Source organism: Adiantum capillus-veneris, chromosome 4 (genome assembly GCF_014529385.1).
Source record: "Adiantum capillus-veneris isolate H3 chromosome 4, ASM1452938v2, whole genome shotgun sequence".
In the NCBI taxonomy this organism is placed as follows: domain Eukaryota; kingdom Viridiplantae; phylum Streptophyta; class Polypodiopsida; order Polypodiales; family Pteridaceae; genus Adiantum; species Adiantum capillus-veneris.
Window position 1 is genome coordinate 59,402,413 of NC_140934.1, and position 25,067 is coordinate 59,427,479.

Sequence of the window (25,067 nt, forward strand, 5' to 3'; positions counted from 1 at the left end):
CACACGACCAAAGCGCAAATGCAGATGCATGTGCCTTTGGCACCCTAAAAGCGTCGGCAAATAACCTCGAACATTAACTGATTACTTTTTTCAGGCGTGCGTTTTCACTCGTTTTTTGATGTTTTTTAATGATTGGTTTTTGGATTAGAGTGTGTGATAGCTCAAAACAAGCATATTGCTTAGGGGGTCATGGTGTGCTTTACTGCACAGCGTTTGGTTACCCGAAGCTCCGTTAGCTCTCAAAAAGGTCGATTTTTACCTACACGTGAGACTAAAATATGTAATTTTAAAGGGGGCCTGAGGCCTGAGCCTGAGCATGAGTTTGGGCTTGGGTCTGGGCTTGGATCTGGGGGATATTCCCGATCTCGATCCTACCTTTAAATTTTTTTTTTTGGGATAAGGTCGCCGCGGCCGCGCTGTTCAGGCGAGCACACACACCCAACCTACCTACTTACAACTAATATAGCTACTGTTACACACTAACACACTACTACAGTAACTCATTAGCTAACATATCTACTTACTGTACTTTACATAGAACTAACATTATGGATCTACTGCCTTAATTCTAACACCTTATCACAGAGAAAACACAGTACCTTTCAACACCTTATTAACATAACAATACACAACAACAAAACAAACTCCTTCTCAACACACAAACCTTCCTTCTCTAACTTTCTTACATTTGAAATTGCACCACAACGCAGCATAGAGTGCTAATCGAGCTTAGTGCAAGGCATTTCCCCGACACGGTGCCAAAAATGTGCACGTCTGTCGCACGTGTCAATGCAAGAGACTTGCCGATACACTGTGTGCGAGCCACAAATGGCTCCAAGCACACAAGTAAATTAATATAGCAAGCTCAAGAGAGCAAGGGTGTGTCACTCACCGCCCTACGCTCGCCTTCGTGGAGGATTCCTCACCGCGAAGAAGAAGGAGCTACCGCCGTGCCGCGCTCACGCCTTGCCACCGCCGTGCCATCGTTGCCATGCTCGATACCACTCTCTCTCTCTCTCTCTCTCTCTCTCTCTCTCTCTCTCTCTCTCGCATACACACACACAAGGAGATGAAGAAGAAGAAGATGGAGATGGAGCAAGAGCACTCTTCAATTGCACAAATGAGAGAATGAATGATTTTTAGGTTTAGGTGACTTTTATATGAGCTCGCTCCATTCACACTTGGGCGCCCATACTTAGCCAACTAACCCTTGAATGTTCATGTTAGAGTGCGCCTCTCATCGGCGATCACTCTTACCCTTTTCCTATTGGACCGACAAGCCCGGCCCATGACTACTAGAAGTGGATGCCAGTGGTTAACACGATGGCATGAGAGCAATGATAAAGAAGGTGAGATGATGCAAACTCTTGCACGTATGTCGCTTTACAATGGTGCAAAAATCTCAGTTCTCCGTACCGCTTTGGCAATGCTTAATCTGCAGTCTGTTTATGGGTGGTCTGACACGAGTGTCACAGAGATTTTCACATAAGTACAGTGTATACACTTGATTTCAACACAGTAACTGTATCATATCACAAGATCATAAGCATAAACATCTAACCAAAGAGAATAAACATCTAACAAAGAGCATAAACATCTAACCATAAGCATACACGTCAAATCGTATACAATGAATACAATCATCAAGATGATTATAACTACAAAAAAGCATAGATGAAAGATTTTTAATTCCTCTCAGTCGATGGTCCTCCTTTATTTGAAAGCCGAGTTAAAAGAGCCACAAGTCCATGCTTGTACCCATACTTCTCCTCTTGGCTTTTTGGAGGACGCTTCATGACAATTTTTTGCAAAATAAAAAATTAATCATAAGATAATTATTAAAATAACATATATATATTTGACAATTTAAAGTGTACATACAATACTCACAAACTCATGCCGAAGTGTAGCGTCTCCTCCACTCCCAAGATGTGATTGCTCCAACAGACTTCAAACGTGCTCTAGCTTCATCTTTCTATTGCAGAAATCTCTCCGGATTGGTCGGTGTCTCTCGTGGAATTCCCACCCACTCCTTTGCATCCAACCATGCCGGCTTTGGTTCTTTGTGTTTGTACCTGTCTTTCTAGCCTCTGACCGACAGTGTGACATCTTAGCAATTTCCACACTCAAGATCTAGTCATTCAAGATTGGATCGTACACCTCTGCTAATTCGTACTCTCTATGAGTGGCATTGACGATGTAATTCTTTTCTCCTGATCCTGAGCATCCTAAATCTACATCACACAGTGGCCAAATTGATCTGTATAAGTTGAATCCTCTATCGCATGGCCTTTTTGGCCCTATCTATGACAACAGCCTCATCCTTGGTCTTGTACACCTTGCTAAGATCATGCTCATGTGATCCCCAAGGTGTACGTGGTGTGCCTGCTGATGAACTATCTATTGAAGAGAGATGGATGCTCTTTCGATGGTGTGGACACATCGGTGGAATCGCTACCACAATAACCACTGCCTGTAGAACGACATCTATCTTGTCTAGAAGAAGAACGACTTGTCGGTGTAATTCTCAAACTTGATAGAGGTGTAGGGCCGGTTGGTGTAGGGGACACACTCGTCCTAAGCATAGGGCCGGTTGTACTAGGTCTAGAGGGACCATCTCTCCAAAGGTTCTGTGTGTAAGCAACCTGCTAAGGTGAAAAATGTGACAAAAGAACACCCATCTGCTTGGGTGACATGCCGATCGGAGTGACTGGAAAACCAAAGCTACGAGAATATGTCTCATCATCATCAATCATGGATGTTGTACTTTATTTGATAACACAAATACAATACGTTAGTTCACATTCCCATAAACAACTTAAGCAATGCAAATAACAAAATAACGAAGCTGCAACACAACTCATTATATCTATCCAATGTCGTAGAATAATTAAAATCCGTCATAGGCAAGTATTCAATATAAAAGAGTTCCTTGAAAAAATTAGTAGTCAATATCTCATTTTGTATGAGAGCTGATGCACCAAAGATATCTATTTCAATTTGTACTTCTGCATCTTTGTCATCAAACTCCACTTCTACATCGCTCTCCGCATCTATCTGTGTATATGAGATCTCATCTCTAGGTTCAAGCATCTGCTCACCACCACTGACCTCTAGCTTGAAATCCTCATTTACATCATATGTCGGTCGTACACTTTGTTCTTGATGCTCTTTAACCATGCTTTTGTAATTATGTTGTGAATGTTCTCTTTGATTATGGTTTTGCAATCAGGTTATGGTTATGGCTTGGTAATTATGTTGTGGATATGATCTTTGGTTATGGTTTTGCAATCAGGTTATGGTTATGTCTTGGTAATTATGTTGTGATATGATATTTGGTTATGGTTTTGCAATCAGGTTATGGTTATGCTTTTGTAATTATGTTGTGGATATGCTCTTTGGTTATGGTTTCGCAATCAGGGTATGGTCTTGGCTTGGTAATTATATTGTGGATATGATCTTTGATTATGGTTTTGCAATCAGTTATGGTTATGCTTTGTAAATATGTTATGGATATGATCTTTGGTTATGGTTTTGCAATCAAGTTATGGTTATGGTTTTGCAATAATGTTGTGAATATGATAAGAGTTTTTGAATCATGTTACATTTATGGCTTGGGATTCTTCATATCGTTATGGTTGCAGTTTTCAAGTCATGGCACAATTATGGTTTGAGAATGTTCACATCATTATAGTCACGGTTTTCAAGTCGTTTTAGTTATATTTGAAAATCTTCATATCGTTGTTCTTATGCTTTGGGAGTTGAGGTTATGGTTATGCTTTTGAAAGCTTGTCATATTTATGGTTTCAATTTTGTAGTTTTGTTATGCTTACGATTTTGCTGATCTGTACTAACTATACTTCTTGCTTTTCAATGCCATAATCTAGGTGGAGTGCGGTTTCTTTTGCACTCTTCCTTTGGGTGGAGAGGGCTAGTTCTTGGTGCTGCAATATATGCAGCATCAATTGCCAGCCCTCTCAGTCTAAAAAAAATTCCAGGTTTAAACGTCGGTACAGATGCTGATATAAACATCGGAATCATCATTAACAAGTGTCGTAACAAGTGCCAAAAATATACATGTAATTTCAACGCGCTTTTAGACGTGTATATCGATGCCAATAGCATCGCTGTTTTAAATGCGCCATAAACCAGCGTGCATACCGATGCGACTGTCGCTGTAAATATAGATGTTTTTTATTTTTAAAACAAGTATTTTTTGCATCAATAATGTGTCGATATTCGTGTGGTGTGTTGTCGTGATTGAATGAAGAGTTTCTTGTAGTTTGGTGATGTCACTTGGGAGTAGCATCACAAAATCACCTTGGTGCACATCGTATGTAGAATCGAATCCTTGCCTTGGTCTATCTCATTGAATCCCACAAGAATAACTAGCAAGGCTGAAGAACCTTTCTGCATCTATCAAAATTTCATCATAGCCTTCAATAGTTGGAGGGATCCTTGAGTTTTGGGCCAAAACGCCTTTTCACAATAATCCCTGTGATATGATTGGCTTTCCAAGCTCTTTAATCACCTTACTTTAGTAATGTATCATAGGTCTATCCCTTAACACTTTGGAATCATTCCCTAACTTGATTTAATATTTTCATATCAAAAGAAAATAATAACTTGGCACGTTATAACACTTCCCTAGTTTTTTCAAACCCTTCCCTAGTTTTGAAACTTACATATGCTTTATAACGCATCATTGGTTGTCATCCTACATGAAGAACTTAAATTAAAGTGGCTTGAAGTGACCAACAAGTATGTATTTTCCATCACAAAGGTAGCTATCCAATATTTCTTGAAATTAGAGATGTAGATGAGCTGGTTCTTAATGTAGCCACCAAATGTGGCAAACTATAGGTTTGTGTAACCCTCAACTTCTCTAAAAATATACTAAACATGGCATCTATATCATTGTGTGTATGTCCACCCATTAAATATAAAAGATAGATGGTTTTGCACATGACCCTTGCAACAAGCATTGAAAAATAAGCAAATAGATGCCGATTGGCGCTTTGCATGGACTAGTGAAAGAGTGCTTCTAGAAGGTGCATTTGTTATCGGTTCACAGAGAGGATTCCATTCTATCATGTTTAAGTAACATAAAAAATTTGCGTTTGATTCAATTGTAATATTTGGACGAAATGCTCACAAAATATTTGAAACAAAGTATACATAAAGACCTTCTACATGTCCATGAGTGATCATGCCAATCAATGCCACTTGTAAATCATAACCTAAATCCACACCCTTGGGAAGGGTGTGTAGTCTAGGAATGGATATCTTCTTTTGATCCATCTCAAGATGGATTATGCATACATATTTTTGTAGTGAAGTTTCAAAAAATTACACCTTGCATAATACAAGCTCCCTAAGAACGTGATCACTTTCTTCTAGATTAAAATTTCAATTTTGCTTTGATCAAATTGGAATCACTCATCTTTGTTCTGCAACGTGGAAATCCTAGTTTTAGATTAGGTTTGGATTTCAATCTTGCTTTGATCAAATTGGAATCACTTATCTTTGTTTTGTACCGTGGAAATCCTAGGTGGTGTATGCCTTTTTTAAGAAATCTATGCGTAAGAGCATTGTTTAAGAATGACCACCCAACCATAGAAGTCTTCTTTTAATAGATTGGGCCCTGACAGTTCACACTTGGTCGGCGGACCCAAGGCTTTGGTGTGCTTGGCTACACACCTCTCTGGCAATCCTAGGCCTCCTGAGATCCCGTGTGGAGTCCACCTCCAAGCTCTACACGAGCAGTGTGCACTAAGCACCCTACCTGCATGTGCCACGTGTGCTTCATGGCCCTGATGCTATAGATGACGTGACATCTCCCCTCCCTCCTTCTATCTCCTCTACTTATAAGTTTTGTATGTACCATCGTTTTTAGACATGATAATAGAATGGCAAAGAGCTAGGTCTTACCATTCCCTTTTATCCCCCGAAATTGTTATTAGTGGAAGCAGACATATCGAAATCAACCCGAGTCAAAATTTTGATGACACCAAACTCAAAGTTCTTTTTGAAGGTTATGTCACCCCGTGAACGCTCACAAAAAACACAAGAACATGATCCGGGAGGGTACAACGAGACTGCTCACAATATCGAAGCCTAATTTGGAATCAATAGTTGGAAATACGACAACAAGAATGCATAGGAAGATGGAGAAGCTCAAGAGCACACAAAAAAAGGACGTAATATTATTGATGTGCTAATATAAAGATAGGCTTGCCCTAGAGTGATAAGTATATATATAAGCTGGAGAAAAAAACCTCTTGGGGAGGGAAAAAAGTACCTATCAATCCTAAGCGTGTTCACACGCATCACCAGTATCATAATATGGTAATAGGTACTTATTAGAATGCATAGGAAGATGGAGAAGCTCAAGAGCACACAAAAAAGGACGTAATATTATTGAGTGTGCTAATATAAAGATAGGCTTGCCCTAGAGTGATAAGTATATATATAAGCTGGAGAAAAAAACCTCTTAGGGAGGGGAAAAAGTACCTATCAATCCTAAGCGTGTTCACACACATCATAATATGGTAATAGGTACTTATCAGTATTGCATCGGTAGCGAGAGGATCCACATGATCCCCTTTGTTATCATCAAAGTAACTTTCATTTAGGCCAATTGAGTTCTCATTCATTGCGCTAGATCACAAGAGAAGCACTCCATAAAGAAACTTGAGGAGATGTAATATCCATTGCAGCGGAAGGTAAAACCACATCCTTCAACCATTCCTCCACTAGTAGTGACACATTTCCTTGCTTATTCATCCAAAGTGCTTTTTGTCATCGGTCTTTTTGTCCACATCCCTCACGGAAAAGCTAATTGTATACGTAATCATGCAAACAACCTTAACCCATACCTCTTGATCTCTCTCACAACCATCTTTTGCATCAGCAATCATATGTGTGGCAATTTGCGACACATGCACAATCCCTTCCAATCGTGAAAGCATGCAGCTGCACAAAGCAACCAAGACCATGACATGTGAAACCCTACCTCAGTAAACATTGAATAACTGAAGTTCGTGTGGATGATGCCCTTTTAAAGAGCTAGGGATCGAAGAGCTAGGGTTTCGATCCCTCTGGTCTTTGCGTTTATCATCGTTATCACTACCAGCTGATCCATTGTATCTATCCTTGCGATCATCATGCTCTCTGCGAGTCCTTCGATCACTTTCATACATCGATCATGTCTACCGCTCATGCTATGCACTGGAAAAAGCTGCAGTGCTCATCATTATTTTTGCCCAGTTTTCAGCCGTGCGGCCATGCGACCAAGTATAGTCATCGCGATAACAAAAGCATGGAGCACCCACATCGTCTGATCGTCTTCAGATCGATGATAGCTGCTATGCCAAGTGGAGCATCCTTTAGCCTCATTTCAGAAAAAGCCCTAAGGCCAACCAAGTAAAAATTTAAATACACACACGCAGATGCAATGATAGCCATGGTAAAGCCCACCTCTACCTAAAAGGTGAGCGGGCGATCTATGCTAATCAAACATGGATGCCTGGTCTATTCAAAAATGACAGTCCCGTTCCCATGGAGCTATCACCACGAATCTACTCGTGCTTGCCCAGTGATGTTGATGGACTCCAGCAATAGGAAAACAATGTGCGCATAAGAGTGCGAGAGAGGGAGAGGAAGCAGACTCGGAGTCTAGAGGAACAGATATGGCATACATATTGTGCAAGCTCCTTCTCTCTCCATTTCTTTTTTTCTCGGCAAGCCACTCTCTTCTCATCTCAAAGCATTCCAAAAATAATGTTTTTTGCATTGCCAACTATCAACAATTCATAAACTTTTTAAGCCCATGTCAGTGTCTTGCGTAATGCCACAGCCCTTCAAGCTGTATGCATAGCCTTCAAGACCAAAGCATATGTGATTGCATCTTTTTGTCCAGGTCGGCATCTTGCGTAATGGCATATCCCTTCAAGTCTCAAGATGTAAGCATAGCCTTCAAGACCAAAGCATAGGTGATTTCATCTGGAGAGACGCCCTCACTTTGCATCCGCTGAAAACAGCCCAGAGCTTTGTGACCCTGCCCCTGTTGGGCATAACCGGAAATCAGTGCACTCCAAGAAATGACATCCCGCACAGGCAGGTCCTCCAGCATTGTTTGTGCTTTCTGAAGTGCACCGCATTTGGCATACATGTCGACCAAGGCATTGCCAAGCATGATGTTTTTTTTCAACAGCCCTTGATTAACAATATCATCGTGAATTTTGTTGCCCATATCAGCATCTTGCATAGTGCCACATGCCTTCAAGATGAAAGCGTAGGTGGCTTCATCTGGAGAGATGTCCTCGCTTTTCATACGCTGAAAATAGCCCAGAGCTTCCTTGCTCTGCCCCTGTTCGGCATATCCCGCAATCAGTGCATTCCAAGAGTCAACATTGCGAACAGGCAGCTCCTCAAGCACTTTTCGTGCTTTCTGAAGTGCACCGCACTTGGCATACATGTCGACCAAGGCAGTGCCAAGCACTATGTTTTTTTCCAACAGCCCCTGACTATTAATATCATTGTGAATTTTTTTGCCCATATCAACGTCTTGCGTAGTGCCACATGCCTTCAAAATGCAAGCATAGGTGATTGCAACCGGAGAGATGCCCTCGTTTCGCATCTGCTGAAAACAGCCCAGAGCTTCCTGGCCCTGCCCCTGTTGAGCATACCCGGAAATCAGTGCACTCCAAGAGACGACATCCCGGACAGGCAGCTCTTCAAGCACTTTTTGTGCTTTCTGAAGTAGACCACATTTGGCATACATGTCGACCAAGGCAGTCCCAATCACCACGTTTTCTTTCAGCAGCTCCTGACTAACAATGTCATCGTGAATTCTTCTGCCCGTATCAGCATCTTGAGTAGTACTGCACGCCTTCAGGATGCAAGCGTAAGTGATTGCATCTGGAGAGATGCCCTCGCTTTGCATCCGCTGAAAACAGCCCAGAGCTTCCTTGCCTTGCCCCTGTTCAGCATATCCTGCAATCAATGAAGTCCAAGAGACAACATCCCGGACAGGTAGCTCCTCAAGCACTTTCTGTGCTTTCTGAAGTACAGCACATTTGGCATACATGTCGACCAAGGCATTGCCAAGCACGACGTTCTCTTTCAACAGCCCCCGACTAACAATATCATCGTGAATTCTTTTGCCCATATCAATATCTTGCGTAGTGCCACATGCCTTCAAGATGCAAGCGAAGGTAATTGCATCTGGAGAGATACCCTCACTTCGCATCCTCTGAAAACAGCCCACAGCTTCCTGGCCCTGGCTCTGTTGGGCATATCCTGCAATCAAAGCGCTCCAAGAGAGGGCATCCCGGACAGGCAGCTCCTCAAGCACTTTTTGTGCTTTCTGAAGTAGACCACATTTGGCGTACATGTCGACCAAGGCATTGCCAAGCACGATGTTTCCTTTCAGTAGTCCCTGACTAACAATATCATCGTGAATTCTTTCGCCCATATCAGCGTCTTGAGTAGTGCCACATGCCTTCAAGACGAAAGCGTAGGTGATTTCATCTGGAGAGATGCCCTCGCTTCTCATCCGCTGAAAACAGCCCAGGGCTTCCTGGCCCTGGCCCTGTTGGGCATAGCCCGCAATCAGTGCACTCCAAGAGACAACATCCCGAACAGGCAGCTCGTCTAGCACTTTTTGTGCTTTTTGGAGTACTCCACATTTGGCATACATGTCGACCAAGGCATTGCCAAGCACGACGTTTTTTTTCAATAGCCCCTGACTAGAGATATCATCGTGAATTCTTTTGCCCATATCAGCATCATGTGTAGTGCTACATGCCTTCAAGATGCAAGCGTAGGTGAATGCATCTGGAGAGATAGCCTCGCTTCGCATCTGCTGGAAACAGCCCAGAGCTTCCTCGCCCTGCCCCTGTTGGACATATCCCGCAATGAGTGCAGTCCAAGAGACGACATTCCGGATGGGCAACTCCTCAAGCACTTTTTGTGCCGTCTCAAGTACACCACATTTCGCATACATGTCCACCAAGGCATTGCCAAGCTTGACGTTTTTTTTCAACAGCCCCTGAATTAAAATATCATCATGGATTCTTTTGCCCATATCAGCATCTTGTGTGGCGCCACATGCCTTCAAGATGCACGTGTAGGTGATTGCATCTGGAGAGATGCCCTCGCTTCGCATCTGTTGAAAACAGCCCAGAGCTTCCTCTCCCTTCCCCTGTTGTGCATATCCTGCGATCAATGCACTCCAAGAGACAACATCCCGGGCAGGCAGCTCCTGAAGCACATTTTGCGCTTTCTGAAGTGCACCACATTTGGCATACATATCGACCAAGGCAGTGCCAAGCACGACGCTTTTTTTCAACAGTCCCTGACTAACAATATCATCATGAATTCTTTTGCCCATATCTATGTCTTGAGTAATGCCACATGCCTTCAAGATGCAAGTGTATGTGACTGCATTTGGAGAGATGCCCTCTCTTTGCATCTGCTGAAAACAGCCCAGAGCTTCCTGGCCCTGCCCCTGTTGGGCATATCCTGCAATCAATGCACTCCAAGAGACAACATTCCGGACAGGAAGCTCGTGAAGGACTTGCTGCGCTCTGACAAGTGCACCGCACTTGACGTACATACTGACTAACGTATTGCCCAAGTATGTGTTGTTTTCAAGTAACCCACTATCACGAATATGAGCATGTACCATAGTGCCTTGGTACAAATCCTTCTTCTTAGCACAGTCTCTAAGTGAGCTCACAAAAGAAAGGCTCATTCTCTTCCTCTCCATATTTGCTTGTGCAGAGGATAGTGCTGGCTGCTCTGTGAACACGAAACCAGTGGCGCTTGGAGAGAGAACGAATCGAGTTCGTTAGCGTAACATCGATTTTCTACACCCCGTATGTTAGTTGCAAGCAGGAAAGTGAGTGTCTTCGTCGTTGCCTGCATGGGTTTGGCATAGCGTCTCACTTCAAAGTTCAATCTGTGACGAAATAGTTTGACACAAGCCTAGAAGCCTGGTGACAAACAAAAACTTGGGAGGTCCTAGCAATGTAGCATGTAGTGAGCACTCCAAGGGTATGCAAGGGTGACTTTCTACACAAAGTAGCAACATCAAGGAGCTTCATCCTAGCAAGCATTATAAAACATGTATCATTAACATCAAACATTCGACAAGCTCCATGATGCGAAGCACCCAAAGACCATCATACCTGGTGTCAAATGATTTTCAAGTGATTTTTTGAGAGATTAGCATACTAAAGACCTTAGAGTAGGATAAATTGTCAAACATATCCTAGCTTATAGAAAGGTTTGAGTAGCAAATCTTAAGAGATGTAAGTATGACTAGTAAGTAAAGTTTATAGAGGTGAGACTTTAATATTGAATGCACTTAAATTGAAACAACACCAACAATCTTAAGAGATGCAAGTATAACCAATAAGTAAACTCTACATAGGCGAGACTTTGATATTGAATGCACTTAAATTGAAACAACACAACACTTAAAATAGAATAACAAAATTCTCTTCTTGGAAGGGATGAAACAAGACACTTATATTAGTTAAGAATAAAAACTTGATGTAAAAAACGTGTTTCATAACAACAATAGTGATGTACATGCTATGAAGAAAAGAATTTACGAACTCTAATAGTTCCCAAACTTAGACCCCTATTAGTATACAACTTGGAAAGAAATGTGGTAAGAGAAAAAGCGTTAGCCAAATTAATACAAGTTGAATGCCCATATTATTCTTCATAAGACCAAGAACTAGTAAGAAGATAAGGATGCACATAACTCATGATTTGGATCTCAATAAAGTAAGGAATTTACTATACAACATGGCCATTAAAACCTTGCTTTTTCTTTTCATATTCAATCCAATTAACAAATACAGATACATGAATATATGGAGATAGAGGTTGAAGAGAGAGAAATAGGGAAGAGGGGATAGACACCATTGTTCTTTAATTCCATTGCCGATTGCAACAAGCACAATTGTTTAGAAATGCAATCATATCATTTATGTTTGTATTTTAACCATTTGTTATAAATATTTTGCATATTTTACACCTCTTATCTCATTGAATTGCAGTGACATGAGCACTGACCACAATGTGACTAAAATTGGTGCCAACGTTAACTTATCAGTGAGAATTTGAGGTTCGGTACCACGTTCTTGAATGACATGCATATATAATAGGAACGAGACTATGGGACAAGGTGTAGCTTCCATTTTATATTAATTTTATAGAGACAATATGCCAACTCTCTTGAATGGCACTCACTAAATTTGTGCACTAACCACTTTTTATATAACTTTGGAAAGTTTTAACGATATAAAAGTCTAACTATTGCTCTAATGAATTTGTTTGTACTTTCTCAAAGGCAAGATATTGGATTGCAAACTTCTCCAAACGAGCGGAGTAATCGTAAGGTTTAGTGCTCTGTGATATATAGATTACACATGTTCTTTATGCAAAAATAGACTTTGATCTTACTATAATAAGAATGATGTGATTAGATTTTAATATCACAAATGTGTCTCTTGAAACTTTCACGGCTATCTTGATATTTGTTTTTTCTAAACATCAAGATGCTTGCCAGCTAGCTGGGAACCCGTCTATTTGTTCCTGACAGAGGGGTCTAAGCAAGACCTCTATTCGGGTTTGTATAGGTTGGAATGTTTCTACCTCACCACCAAAGAGCATGGTGATCAATGTTGGAGTTGGGCTCATTGCAATTCCTCTCAACTTCGAGACCTACTTTGGGGCATGCTTTGAGTGTAACAAATTTGGTCACTTTGCCAAGGATTGTCCCATGAAGGCTAAAATAGACACCAATCCTAAAGTGCAAGATTCCATTATAGGGGACGAAAATCAGGTCCTTGTTAGGGAACCAATTGTGGTAGCAAGTGAGAATCAGATAAAGAATGATGAAGAGACAAGAGTAGGGAGAAAAAAGAGGCTACGATTTGTGACAAAGAAGGCACAAAAATGCAGGAGAAGACTGTGGAGAAGCAAAGTGTCACATCGCAAATCCCTAACTACCCAAGCAATAAATTTTTTTTAATCTTTCCTTCTACTACACCCAAACTTCTAACAATAACAACTATGTCGGCCGTGCAAGTCCCATGGTTGAAGAGGGTCAAGAGGGTGAAGACAGTGGCAAGAGAATCCATGTCATTGGTGGCTTCTAGTGCCTTGAAAGGAAAAGGCACCTCTACAATCCTCGCTCCTCTAAAAGGAGGGACTTTTGGCATCCCTCTCCGCAATCCCTTTGAAGTGCTACAGGTAAAGAAATCCACTGACTCAGAAGAGCCTATGGATTCTCTTGGGACCAGAGCGACGTAGACTGGGTAGGCGTCAGATGTTGAGGTTTTTGTCCCTCTCTCCCCATGAACCCCACACTACAAGTGTTGTTGTGGAATGTGAAGGGCATAAGAATGAAAGATAAGAAAGAAAAGCTTTGAAAATTCATGAAGAGGAGAAAATATGTTGATTGTTGGTGTCTGCAGGAACACCACCTTGATGCCTCAGTTCCGAGAAAACAAACGCTTGGTGAATTGTTGTTCTTTTATGGCACCACTCCTGATGGTTTTAGTGGAGTGATGACAAGAGTTCACAAGGACATGGAGCCAAAAGTTTTTTTTTCAACACCCATCTGGGAGGGCTCTTGCGGTGTCTATTAAGGTACATAACAACTTTCTCACTATTGTCAACATTATGCTCCTAATGATTCCAAAGGCACGATGATGTTATAGAATGACCTTTCACAATTAAAAATAGAAAGGGAATTTTGTTTGTTGGGAGACTTTAATATGGTTTGTTCCAGACAAGATAGGCAGGGCCCTTCAAGCATTCTTGCTAGGGGTGAGCGTAAGAAATGGGTGTCCCCAAGAGGATAAATGGGCTCTGGTTGATGCCTATAAGACTGGCCCTTGGAAAGATGATGCGGAGTTCACTTACTACAGTCTCTAATGCTCCCAATTTGCCTCCAAACTAGACAGGATTTATTTATCTCACAGTGGTGATCAGGTGCCTTCTTCATTGCTTATGCAAGTCCTCATGAATGAAAGTCTCTCATACCACTTTCCTCTTCTTAGAACCTTGGTTTTTTCTTCAAAAGAATTACATCAGCCGCCCGCAGGGTGCCAAGAAACTAATCATCTTCGCACATCTATTTAAAAATGCTCACTTTAAGGTTCTGGTGTCTTGGGCTATGAAAGAAATGAGCCAGCACATCATCAAGGAGAGGATTGACTTATGAAAAAGATTTAGTAAAAAAATCCAAACTGCAATCAAGAGAGTTGGATCAATGCTCAAAAAGGCTAGCAACCATGCAATTTCAATCTTCAAGTTTAGATTTGAGGAGCTAGGCAAAAACAAAATGCAAGGCAAGACCTTTAACCAAGAACACATGGAATGGATGAATATCAATCAGACCTTGCATGAAAGAGAACTGAAGGAGACTAGTATCCTTATACTTCATGCCAAGGAGAGGAGCATTAAGACCAAGGAGGCCAACAAAAACACTCTACTCAAAACAGTCAAGGTAAGAAAATGATAGGCTTCCATCTCTTCATTGATCAAGAACCAAGGAGTTCAATTCAATAACCCTGATCAGATGGGAAAAGTGATGCTAGATCATCTCAGCAGCCAAATCATTGGAAAGGAAGATTCTCCATCTCCTATAATCAGAGAAGCCATGGATAAGATTTTTACAGCCACCCCAATATATGTGGACTCAAACCGAGCGAACTACTTGGTAAGGCCCTTCACTCTCCCTGGATGACACTCAAAAAGCTGGGCAAAGAAAAGTCGCCAAGATGGGATGGAATCACGATCGAGTTTTGTCAAGAGTTCTGGGAAATTATGGGCCCATCTTTCTTGCATATGGTCAACAGAGCCTTTACTAAAGGCATGCTTGAATCCAATGTAAAGAAAGGAATGATTAAGCTCATCCCAGCATGCTCTCAAGTCAAACACTGGAGACCAATCACAATGATGATTGTGGTGTACAAGGTGTTGGCTAAACTCATTGCTGAAAGAATGACCCCTGTGTTAGCTGATGTCATCTCTCCCCACCAACATGGATTTATTAAAGGGAGGTCTAAATATGATAACATCCTAGCGGCCATGATAGGTATATAATATGCCAAGTTCAAGAAATAGGAATGTTTTTTTTTGGCAACTAGAACTAGATAAGGCGTATGATAGGATAACCTAGTCATTTGTGCAAGAAACGTTTTAGACTTTGAGGTTCAGTCCACGAATATGTCAAGCTGTAAGTACTCTTGGATAAGGAAGCTCCTCAGAATTGCCCTTCAATTCAAGAATAGTTGGCTACTTTGACGTCAAGAGGTCCATTTGTCAAGGGTGCCCCTTAAAAGCCGCTTTGGTTTGCCGCCTTCACCCACCCTCTACTTGCTATGTTGGAATATGCGGCAGCAAGAGGAGTGATTAAAGGGATTCACATCCAAAATGGAAAACAACTGCTTATTAGGATGCTCACTGACGACTCATTACTCTTCCTCGAAATGGAAGGGAATCATGTTAGAAAATCCTTGGAGATTGTCCAGGTGTTTGCCACAGCATCAGGGTCTCAATGTAAACATAGAAAAATTAATACTTATCTCTTTGAGGGAAGAAGATACTGATCCTTCAGGTTGGATTGGAGAGGTTGTTAAGAGAGGTAACATCTTACGACACTTAGGGGTGCATGTTGGGGAAGGAACTACCCACAAGATGGCCTTTGATTGGGTTCAAGAAACAATTAAAAAGAAAATGAAGCGTTGGGAGTTTATCCTAATTCCCTTCCACTATAGAGCTAGGATAATTAATACCTTCTTCATCCCATGTATAACCTTCATGTCACCATTCTTGCAACTATCCCAAAAAAATTGGAATCCCTTCTTGGATCCAATCAAGGAGTTTTTGTGGAGCAATAAATTGATCGCAGGTAGACTGTGGCAATGGGGTAAATGGGAGGCTATTGCCAAACCAAAAGCTCAAGGTGTGGACTAGGCATCCCTGACCTTGTCGCTCATGATTGGGCTTTATGCGCTAAATTTTTCTGCACCCTTGCCAATTTTGAAGAGAGATGGGTTTGTATGGCAAGGGAAATGGTAATGGAAGCCCGCATGCGGTCCAAGGGTGGCACATGGTCCAGCCTCAACATACAAAACAAACTTCTTCCCCCCATTGGTGTAAGGGCTCAATTAGGGGGATTTATTGAGAAATTCATTGAAATATCAGCAGTCTTCTCCCCCCCATCTGTGTAAGGGCTCAATTAGGGGTATTTCTTGGTAAATTTATAGAAAATGTTGTAAAGTTGTAGATGCGCTCATGTGGAAGGAAGAGACTACGTACTAGAAGGGTACGACTAGACATTGGTCTCCTTGGGGCTCCTTTGGGGATGACTTGGGCCTTAAGAACCATTGGATTGAAATAGTTAAGAATCTTAACAACAAGGGCTTTGAAATCTAGGATTCTCTTTGGGATTATAAAAAAGGGGATTGGAAATCCCTGGAGCATTTAAATCTGTGCAACAATCTCTCACTCTAGGAGGAGATCCTCATCAAAAGATTACTTGATAAAAACTCAAACCTAACCCTTCCTCCTTGCTCCACACTGTTTGATTGGAAAGCTTGGAAGTGGTCTAAAGATAGACTATTTTGCTCGCCAAAGACTGAAACAATTTATTAAAATCTATGCTCTATAGAGGCTTGGATCGAACACCTCAACAGGATCTGTTCCAGAAAGTGGGCTGCAAGCAAATGAAGTCAAGTAGTTGGAAACATTTGGAAGGCCAAATGTAAAGAGAGAGACAAAGTTTTTGTTTGGAAAGTTCTTTTTGGATTCATGCCAATTGGAGTAAGGCAAAAGCAAGAGGTCTATCCGAACATAATTGTGTCAGATGCAAACACCCAAACGAAACCCTCATGCACCTATTCTAGGAATGTCCTAAAATCAAATTCTTCACATGTAAAATTTGCAGGTGGGTGTACAAACATCTAGAAACTCCCTTCTTTAGATGGGACCTTGCTATGGGCTCTAGATGCATTGACAATGAAGATCTTCTAACTGACATATGCATAGCAAGCTACATCTTTGAGAGCTGTTTCGGTAGTATAGAAATACATTACTCTTTCAAAATAAGTGTGAGCCTCTAGACACAAATGTTGTTCTAGAAACATGCTGGTGGAAACTCCTTTGTAGAAGGAACAAGAATAGCAAGCTTCACAAGAAAGAGTATTAGTGGAGGTGCATCTCCTTTGATGTATTTTTTTATAAAGATCCTTGTGCAAAGGTTATGCCAGGGCTATTTGTAACCTTCTGTGATTAATGCAATCCAAGATCAATTGAATACTTTTATTTTATAAAACCAATAGTAATCAATAGGTAACCAAATCATAATCTATGGTTATTTATTAGTAATGTTAAAGATTTCCTACACTTTCAATTTTCAAGTTGAGAGCTTAAATAAGTTGATAATTTCCAAAAAATCCACCCAAACCTAGTTTGTTGGCATTCTCTCTCTCTCTCTCTCTCTCTCTCTCTCTCTCTCTCTCTCTCTCTCTCTCTCTCTCTCTCTCTCTCTCTCTCTCTCTCTCTCTCTCTCTCACACACACACACACACACATCATTGTCAGCCTGTTACAGACACCTTATCTTACACCTTAAAAATATCTGTCTCAAAGTGATTTTTTTAAAATCTAGACCTAAGCATATGCATTGAAGAACCTCCCATAAAAGCCAAAAATATCATACCCCCTTTAGGACTACTAAATTTTTTTGCACCATGTTAAGGATGGTCTTCCATTAAACACTATAGTGGGGACTAATGGCTGAAATATTGTATCCCACTCTTTGGGTATAACTCCCTCTCTGTGTCATTTAGGCTTGAATATAGTAATGAGGTTGTCAAACATTCCTTTGGGGACTAACCCTATGTTTATGCATTGAGGTTGAAACAAACCCTTACATTAATCTAGACCTAAGCATATGCATTAAAGAAACTCCCATTAAAGCCTAAAATACTAGAACCCTGTTGGAATTAGGTTTGCAGGGAAACACACACAGCTTGGAGAAGACGAAGGAAGCTCAAGGCACACAACAAAGAGTGTATTGCTTAGTGTACAATGGAAAGATTAATAGCCCTAGAATGATGGGCATATATACAATGTGGGGGGGGGGGGGAACCTCCTAGAGAGGGAAAAATGCCCCGGTGGTCCTAAGTGTGTTCACCCACATCACTATCACATGTATATGGTAACAAATCCCCCCTGGAGTGATGCAGTGAACGAGAGCTAGCACATGAGTAAAGGGATGTTCCATGCCTTGAGGACATGATCAGTCCACAAAGGGGAGTAAGCCCAAATCTTTGCAAAAATCTTCAAGCTTCTCTGAGCCATATGTTGGGGTATAAATCCCAATGTGGTCGCCCAGGTAAGTGGGCGGGCCGCCAGGTATGTACACATATTCTTTTGTAAAACCTAATAAGAACTCACTATGCTCTACACATTACAGTAGAGCGAGTTCACCATATCGTCGTGCTCTTCTTCTCGCACTCTCTCTCGCGTCGCACTTCCACTCGTACTCCTTCAACTGGTATTAGAGCTCAGATCGAGGCTCGGGGCAGCACTGCAGGAGGCTAGAGTCACCAACTCAGATTGGAGTGAAATTCGACAGGCGAAGACACGGCCCCAAATCTCGTGGGAGAGGTCGAAGGGCTTGGTGTTGCCAGAATTTCATTCTGAGGTCATCTCGGCCACCGTTCGGCTTCGACAAAGGTCTGCGCATGCCATTTTTGACTACGTGGTCTCGGCGGGTGCAGATCCGACTCTGCAAATTTGGGGTTTTCGGCCTACGACTGCAGGTGCTGAGGATATCGACACTCCCAGAGTGTTGATTTGTGGTTGTCTACACATCGAAGGATGACTCACAGTTCTTGGAGGCGTGTCACATACGACACGGGCGCATCTACACACAGACTGTAGGCGACATCCACTAGTTCATCAGGTAGCTTGTGTTTGCTGCTTGATATTCTAGATTTCATCCTGACATTGCAGGTACTTCCACATGGGATGTATTGTCAGAGATGATGTATGTTTGTTGAGGGTTTGCTGGCTGTGAGTCACGCAGCAAACAACCGCCGCAGCGGTTACAACATATAGTGGGAAATTTGTGGATGTATGACTTTGTGGGAAGTCTATGTACTGTCAGATTTACTGCAGCCTTTGTTGAAGGTCGAGTGAGGTTTTATTGAGCTGGGGGATTCTCGAATGTTGAGATCCTTTCGGTGATACAGGTCTTGGAGCGATCCCTCGAGCACCCTTAGATAGGCATCTAGGATGTATTGACTGTGAGTTAGACAATTGGGATTGCATCTTTTCTTTACTGCCGTTGAGGCATTGTCACAGTCTATGCTTACAGGACAGTGACAGGACAGTGAGAGACAGTACAGGTGCAGGACAGGTTTACCCGCAGCTTACAGTGTCAGAGAGACAGTGTTTTTTGAGTTGTTTTTTGAGTACACCAGAGCCATTTTACAAAGGAGACTCTGCCGAAATTTATGCAGAATCTGAAGCTTTCTTGGTTCATTTGACAGGTTGATATTGGTTCAGAGGTCAGTTTATAGGGGAAACTCTGCCGAATTTTTCCCAGGAAAGTAAACCACTGTGAAGCGTAGCTATGGCTGGATCACAGGACACTGCTCTTTACAATATCAAGAAGCTGGATGGAACCAATTTCCCATTGTGGAAGAAGCAGATTTGGCACGTGTTGGTACAAAAGAAGCAGATAAAACCTATAAAGCTCAAGGGGATAAAACTAGAAGATATGGACGAAGATGAATGGAGCGAAATGGATGAATTGGCACTTTCTACCATTATGCTGACTTTGGCAGAAAGTGTTTACTTCAATGTAGCAGACGAGATGTCGGCTTATCAAGCATGGTTAAAGCTGAGTGATCTTTATGAGAAGCAGAGTGCAACTTCACAGGTATACTGGCTTAAGAATCTTGTTGAGTTGAAGATGAAAGAAGGGAAACCTATGTCCAATCATCTGAATGAATTCAACACAATCTATAGTCAGTTGTCAGCTCAAGGTGTCAAGTTTGATGAACCTGTTAGAGCTATGTTCCTGTTGATCACATTGCCGGAAAGTTGGGACACTTTTCTCACAGCTTTGAGTAATTCTGCACCTCCAGATGGTTTGAACATAGCAGATGTAGAAGGAAGTCTGATTACTGAAGAAACCAATAGAAAGACAATGGACAAAGGCAAAGGAACAGCCTTAGTTGTCAGGGGAAGGACCAAAGAAAAGTACAAAGGTGGAAAGAGGAATCAGTCTCGTAGCAAGTCCCGCAGTGCTAAAGGCAAGAGTGACATAGAATGCTACCATTGTGGCAAGAGGGTCACATGAAAAGAGACTGCAGAGAATGGAAAGCAGAAAAAGGAAAAGAGAAAGCTGAAGACCATGGTGAGAAGAACAAGTCCTCAGTGAAGATTCAAGAAATAAATGTGACAAACACTGTTGCAGAGGATGACAGTCTAGTGTCAGGAGACATCTACTTCTTGAAGAATACAATGGACTCAGCTCTTCTTACAGCATCTGATGGAAATGCACTGAGTGATTGGATTATATACTCAGGGGCATCACTTCATGTGTCTCCAAACAAGGAGTGGTTTACTTCTTATGTGACCACCAAAGATCATGTTCGGCTAGGCAATGGGCAGACATGTGAGATCTTAGGTGTTGGAGATGTTCAATTGAAGTTTCAGAATGGCTCTTCTTTCACGCTGAAAAATGTGAGACATGTTCCCGCAATTACTAAGAGCTTGATCAGCACAGGTTTACTTGATGATGCTCGCTACGTCACCATTTTTGGACAGAACATGTGGAAGATATCCAAGGGTTCTATGACAGTAGCACATGGAGTAAAGTCTAGAGGACTTTACATGATTTATGTATCAAATGTCTCTAAAAATGTAATCAATGTAACCGAGCAGCCGAACGTTTCTTTGTGGCATAGCCGGTTAGGACATATGTCCAAGAAGGGAATGGAAATCTTGTCTCGTTCTGGTTATTTACCTGGCTTTTCATTTAATGATTTTGAATTATGTGAACATTTTCTGTATGGTAAGCAAACACAACAGCCACATAAGCATAGAAGCAGTAGAAGAGATACACAGTTGGCACTTGTTCATAGTGATTTGTGTGGACCTATGCCTAACCTATCTCTAGGGGGAGCTTCTTACTTTATGACATTTATAGATGATTACTCGAGGAAAGTATGGGTTTACTTTCTCAAGCACAAGGATGAAGCATTTAGTGTTTTCAAAACGTTTGTGACACTTGTGGAGAATCAGAGTGGCAAGAAGCTTAAATGCTTACGCACTGACAATGGTGGAGAGTATGTTTCAAAGGCCTTTCAGGACTTCTGTGAGTCAAAAGGTATAAAACGTGAACTTACTGCTCCTTACAATCCTCCTCAAAATGGTGTTGCTGAGAGGATGAATAGGACCATACAAGAGAAGGTCAGAAGTATGTTGTCTAATGCACAACTGCCAAATGGGTTTTGGGCTGAAGCTGTATCAACAGCTGTTCATCTTGTAAATAGATCTCCTAGCAAGGTTTTGCAGAAGGATTCAGTGTCAGAGATGGTATGGTCATGCAAAATGCCCTCATATAAGCATCTCAGAGTCTTTGGCTGTGAGGCATATACTCACGTTCCAAAGGAATTTAGGAACAAACTTGAGCCAAAGAGTAGAAAGTGCATCTTTCTAGGCTATGGTAATTCTGGTGAGATGGGGTACAGACTTTGGGATCCTGAATCCAGAAAGGTTGTCCGCAGCAATGATGTTCACTTTAATGAATCCAAATATCATTCTAAACCAGAGAGGGTTGAGAAGATTAGAAGAGTTGTCTTCCAAGAAGATGGACCTGCACGTGCAAGACAAAATGTCAGGGCTCAAGAGGAGCAAGGACAGGATAGAGTGGAACCACAGGTTGTGGCTGAGCCTGAGCCACCTATTGTGCGTAGATCTGGACGTGTCACGCGACCTCCTGATAGGTTTGTTCCATCTATGAACTATGTCATGTTGACTGATTGCAATGAGCCTTCATGTTACAAGGAAGCAATGCAAATGAAGGACTCCGGGAATTGGCAATTGGCCATGCAGTCAGAGATGACAGCTCTGCATAAAAACCAGACATGGAAGCTAGTTAAATTACCACGGGGCAAAAAGGCTCTACCTTGTAAATGGGTTTACAGGTATAAGATCATCGCTCATGATAGTCAGCCAAAGTACAAAGCAAGGCTTGTTGCCAAGGGCTTTAAGCAAGAACAAGGCATTGACTTTGATGAAGTCTTCTCTCCGGTGGTCAAAATGACTACATTGAGATGCTTTCTTGCATTGGTTGCCATATTAGATTTGGTGTTGCACCAAATGGATGTCAAGACAGCGTTCTTGCATGGTGATTTAGATGTGGAAATTTACATGCAGCAGCCAGAAGGGTTTGTTGAGAAAGGCAAGGAAGATTGGGTATGCTAGTTGTTAAAGAGTCTTTATGGCTTAAAACAATCACCGAGGGCATGGTACCATAAATTCCACAAGTTTATGCTTTCTCAAGGCTACAAACGTAGTGAGTTCGATCACTGTCTATATACAAAGAAGGCTAAGGATGGTAGTTGGTTGATCCTTATTTTGTATGTGGATGGCATGTTGATTGCTGGCAAGCACTTAGAAGAAATTTCAGCTTTGAAGTCAAAGATGGCAAAATCGTTTGACATGAAAGACATGGGTGAGGTAAGTCATATAATTGGTATGCGCATTGAGAGAGACAGATCAAAGAAGTTGATTTGGTTATCTCAAACAGAGTATATTGACAAGGTTTTGCAACGTTTCAATATGGAGAAGGGAAAGGCATTGAGTGTTCCAGTGCCACCATATGTGAAACTTAGCAAACAAGATTGTCCTGTGTCTGAGGAAGAACAGGCTGAAATGGATAAGATTCCATATGCGTCTGTAGTGGGTAGTTTGATGTATGCAATGATTGCTACTCGCCCAGACATTGCATTTGCAGTGGGAGTAGTAAGTCGATACATGTCAAACCCAGGCAAGAAACATTGGGAGGCAGTGAAAGGAACATTGAGATACCTGAAAGCTACAAAGAGTATGCGTATATGCTATGGGAGTCAGGAGCTAAGTGTAAAGGGTTTTACAGACTCAAATTATGCAGGTGACTTAGACAACCGAAGGTCTACGTCAGGGTATGTCTTTACATTGGCTGGTGGAGCAGTATCATGGCGTTCTAGATTACAAGATTGTGTTACTCAGTCTACTACAGAGGCTGAATATGTTGCAGCATCAGAGGCATGCAAAGAATCAATTTGGCTTAATCGACTAGTAACAGATTTGGGAATCAAAGAAGAGATGCCTGTGTTATATTGTGATAGTCAAAGTGCTATACAATTGGCTCGCAATCCAGTTTATCACTCAAAGACAAAGCATGTGGATGTGAAGTATCATTTCATCAGGGAAATGCTCGAGGATAAGCAACTTCAGCTTGTCAAAGTTCACACCACAGAAAATCCTGCTGATCTACTTACAAAAGGACTTCCCTCAGAGAGCTTTGCGCATTTTCGCAAGCAGTTAGGTGTAGGGTATTACATCACTTCTCTACATCTCTTGTATATTATCTTGTATAGTAGCTTCTCTCACACTTAAAGTACCACATTGGACTTTAAGTGGGAGGTTGTTGGGGTATAAACCCCAATGTGGTCGCCCAGGTAAGTGGGCGGGCCGCCAGGTATGTACACATATTCTTTTGTAAAACCTAATAAGAACTCACTATGCTCTACACATTACAGTAGAGCAAGTTCACCGTATTGTCGTGCTCTTCTTCTCGCACTCTCTCTCGCGTCGCACTTCCGCTCGTACTCCTTCACCATACACACTCAACCATAGCTGTGAAGACTACCCTGTACTCAGCCTCACAACTCGAAGTGGCCACAATAGTTGCTTCTTGCTCAACCATGATATACATGAACTGCCAAGCATGAAACAAAAACCACTTGTGGACACACATGTGTCAAAACAATCAGCCTAATCCGACTTCGAAAAAGCATGTAAGTCTAGCAGCAATGATCCCCCCTTGGGATAAAACAAGCCAAGATGGAAAGTGCCACTCAAGTAGCGGAAAATCCTCTTGACAGCCTGCCAATGCTTAGACCTTGGGCTATGCATAAATCTGCTGACCTGTGAGACTGCAAACTGGATATCTGGCCTCATGTTGCATACATAAATGAGACATCCAATAGCAGTTTGGTAAAGAGTGACATATGCAGAATCACCAGCATCATGAAGACTCAATTTCAAACTTGTCTCCATGGGAGTGGCAATAGGTTTGCAATCCTCAAGTCCAAACTTACATAGCAATGTTTCTATGTAACTTTTTTGACACAAGGAAATACCACCATCACACTGCTTAAATTGTATACCCAAGTAATGATGAAATAGCCCCAAAGCTTTCATCTTGAAAGTAGCATTCAAATAAGGGACCAATGATCAACAAATCATCCACATAAAAAACAACAATGAGAAGTACATCGCCCTCACGCTTGACATACAATGCGCTTTCTGTTGGATTGTTACGAAAGCCTTGTTTGACCAAATGAGTGTCAGCTTTCTAATCCCAAGCACGAGGAGATTGCTTCAACCCATACAAGCCTTCTTACATCTTTGTCCTCTTGTCCTTTCTTGACAAAACCGCGAGGCTGCGTTACATAAACTTCCTCAAATATGTCACCATTCAAGAAAGCAGTAACAATGTTTAATTGATGTACATCCCAACCAAAATGAGCTGCCAATGCACACAGTAGTCATACAACAAGTGGGAGCAAAAGTCTCTTGATAAGCTATGCCTTTTTGCTGTGCATAACCCTTTGCAACAAGTCGAGCCTTATAGCGATCAATCTCACCATCCAACTTGATTTTCAACTTGTAAACCCAGTTTGTACCAATGGCCTTTTTTCCAGGAGGCAAATCACATAAAGCTCGTGTGTCATTTTCTATAAG

The 25,067-nt window shown here is 41.7% G+C and overlaps 1 protein-coding gene across 1 annotated transcript; it reads right to left on the bottom strand.

Annotated features, from left to right (window-relative positions):
• Positions 1–6,661: 6,661 nt before the first annotated feature.
• LOC147459252 (pentatricopeptide repeat-containing protein At4g18520, chloroplastic-like) lies at positions 6,662–11,002 on the bottom strand. The gene has a single exon (XM_086510544.1). It carries the CDS (start codon positions 10,772–10,774, stop codon positions 7,958–7,960), a length of 2,817 nt encoding a protein of 938 aa, XP_086366670.1. The 5' UTR covers positions 10,775–11,002; the 3' UTR covers positions 6,662–7,957.
• Between the last annotated feature and the right edge of the window lie 14,065 nt (positions 11,003–25,067).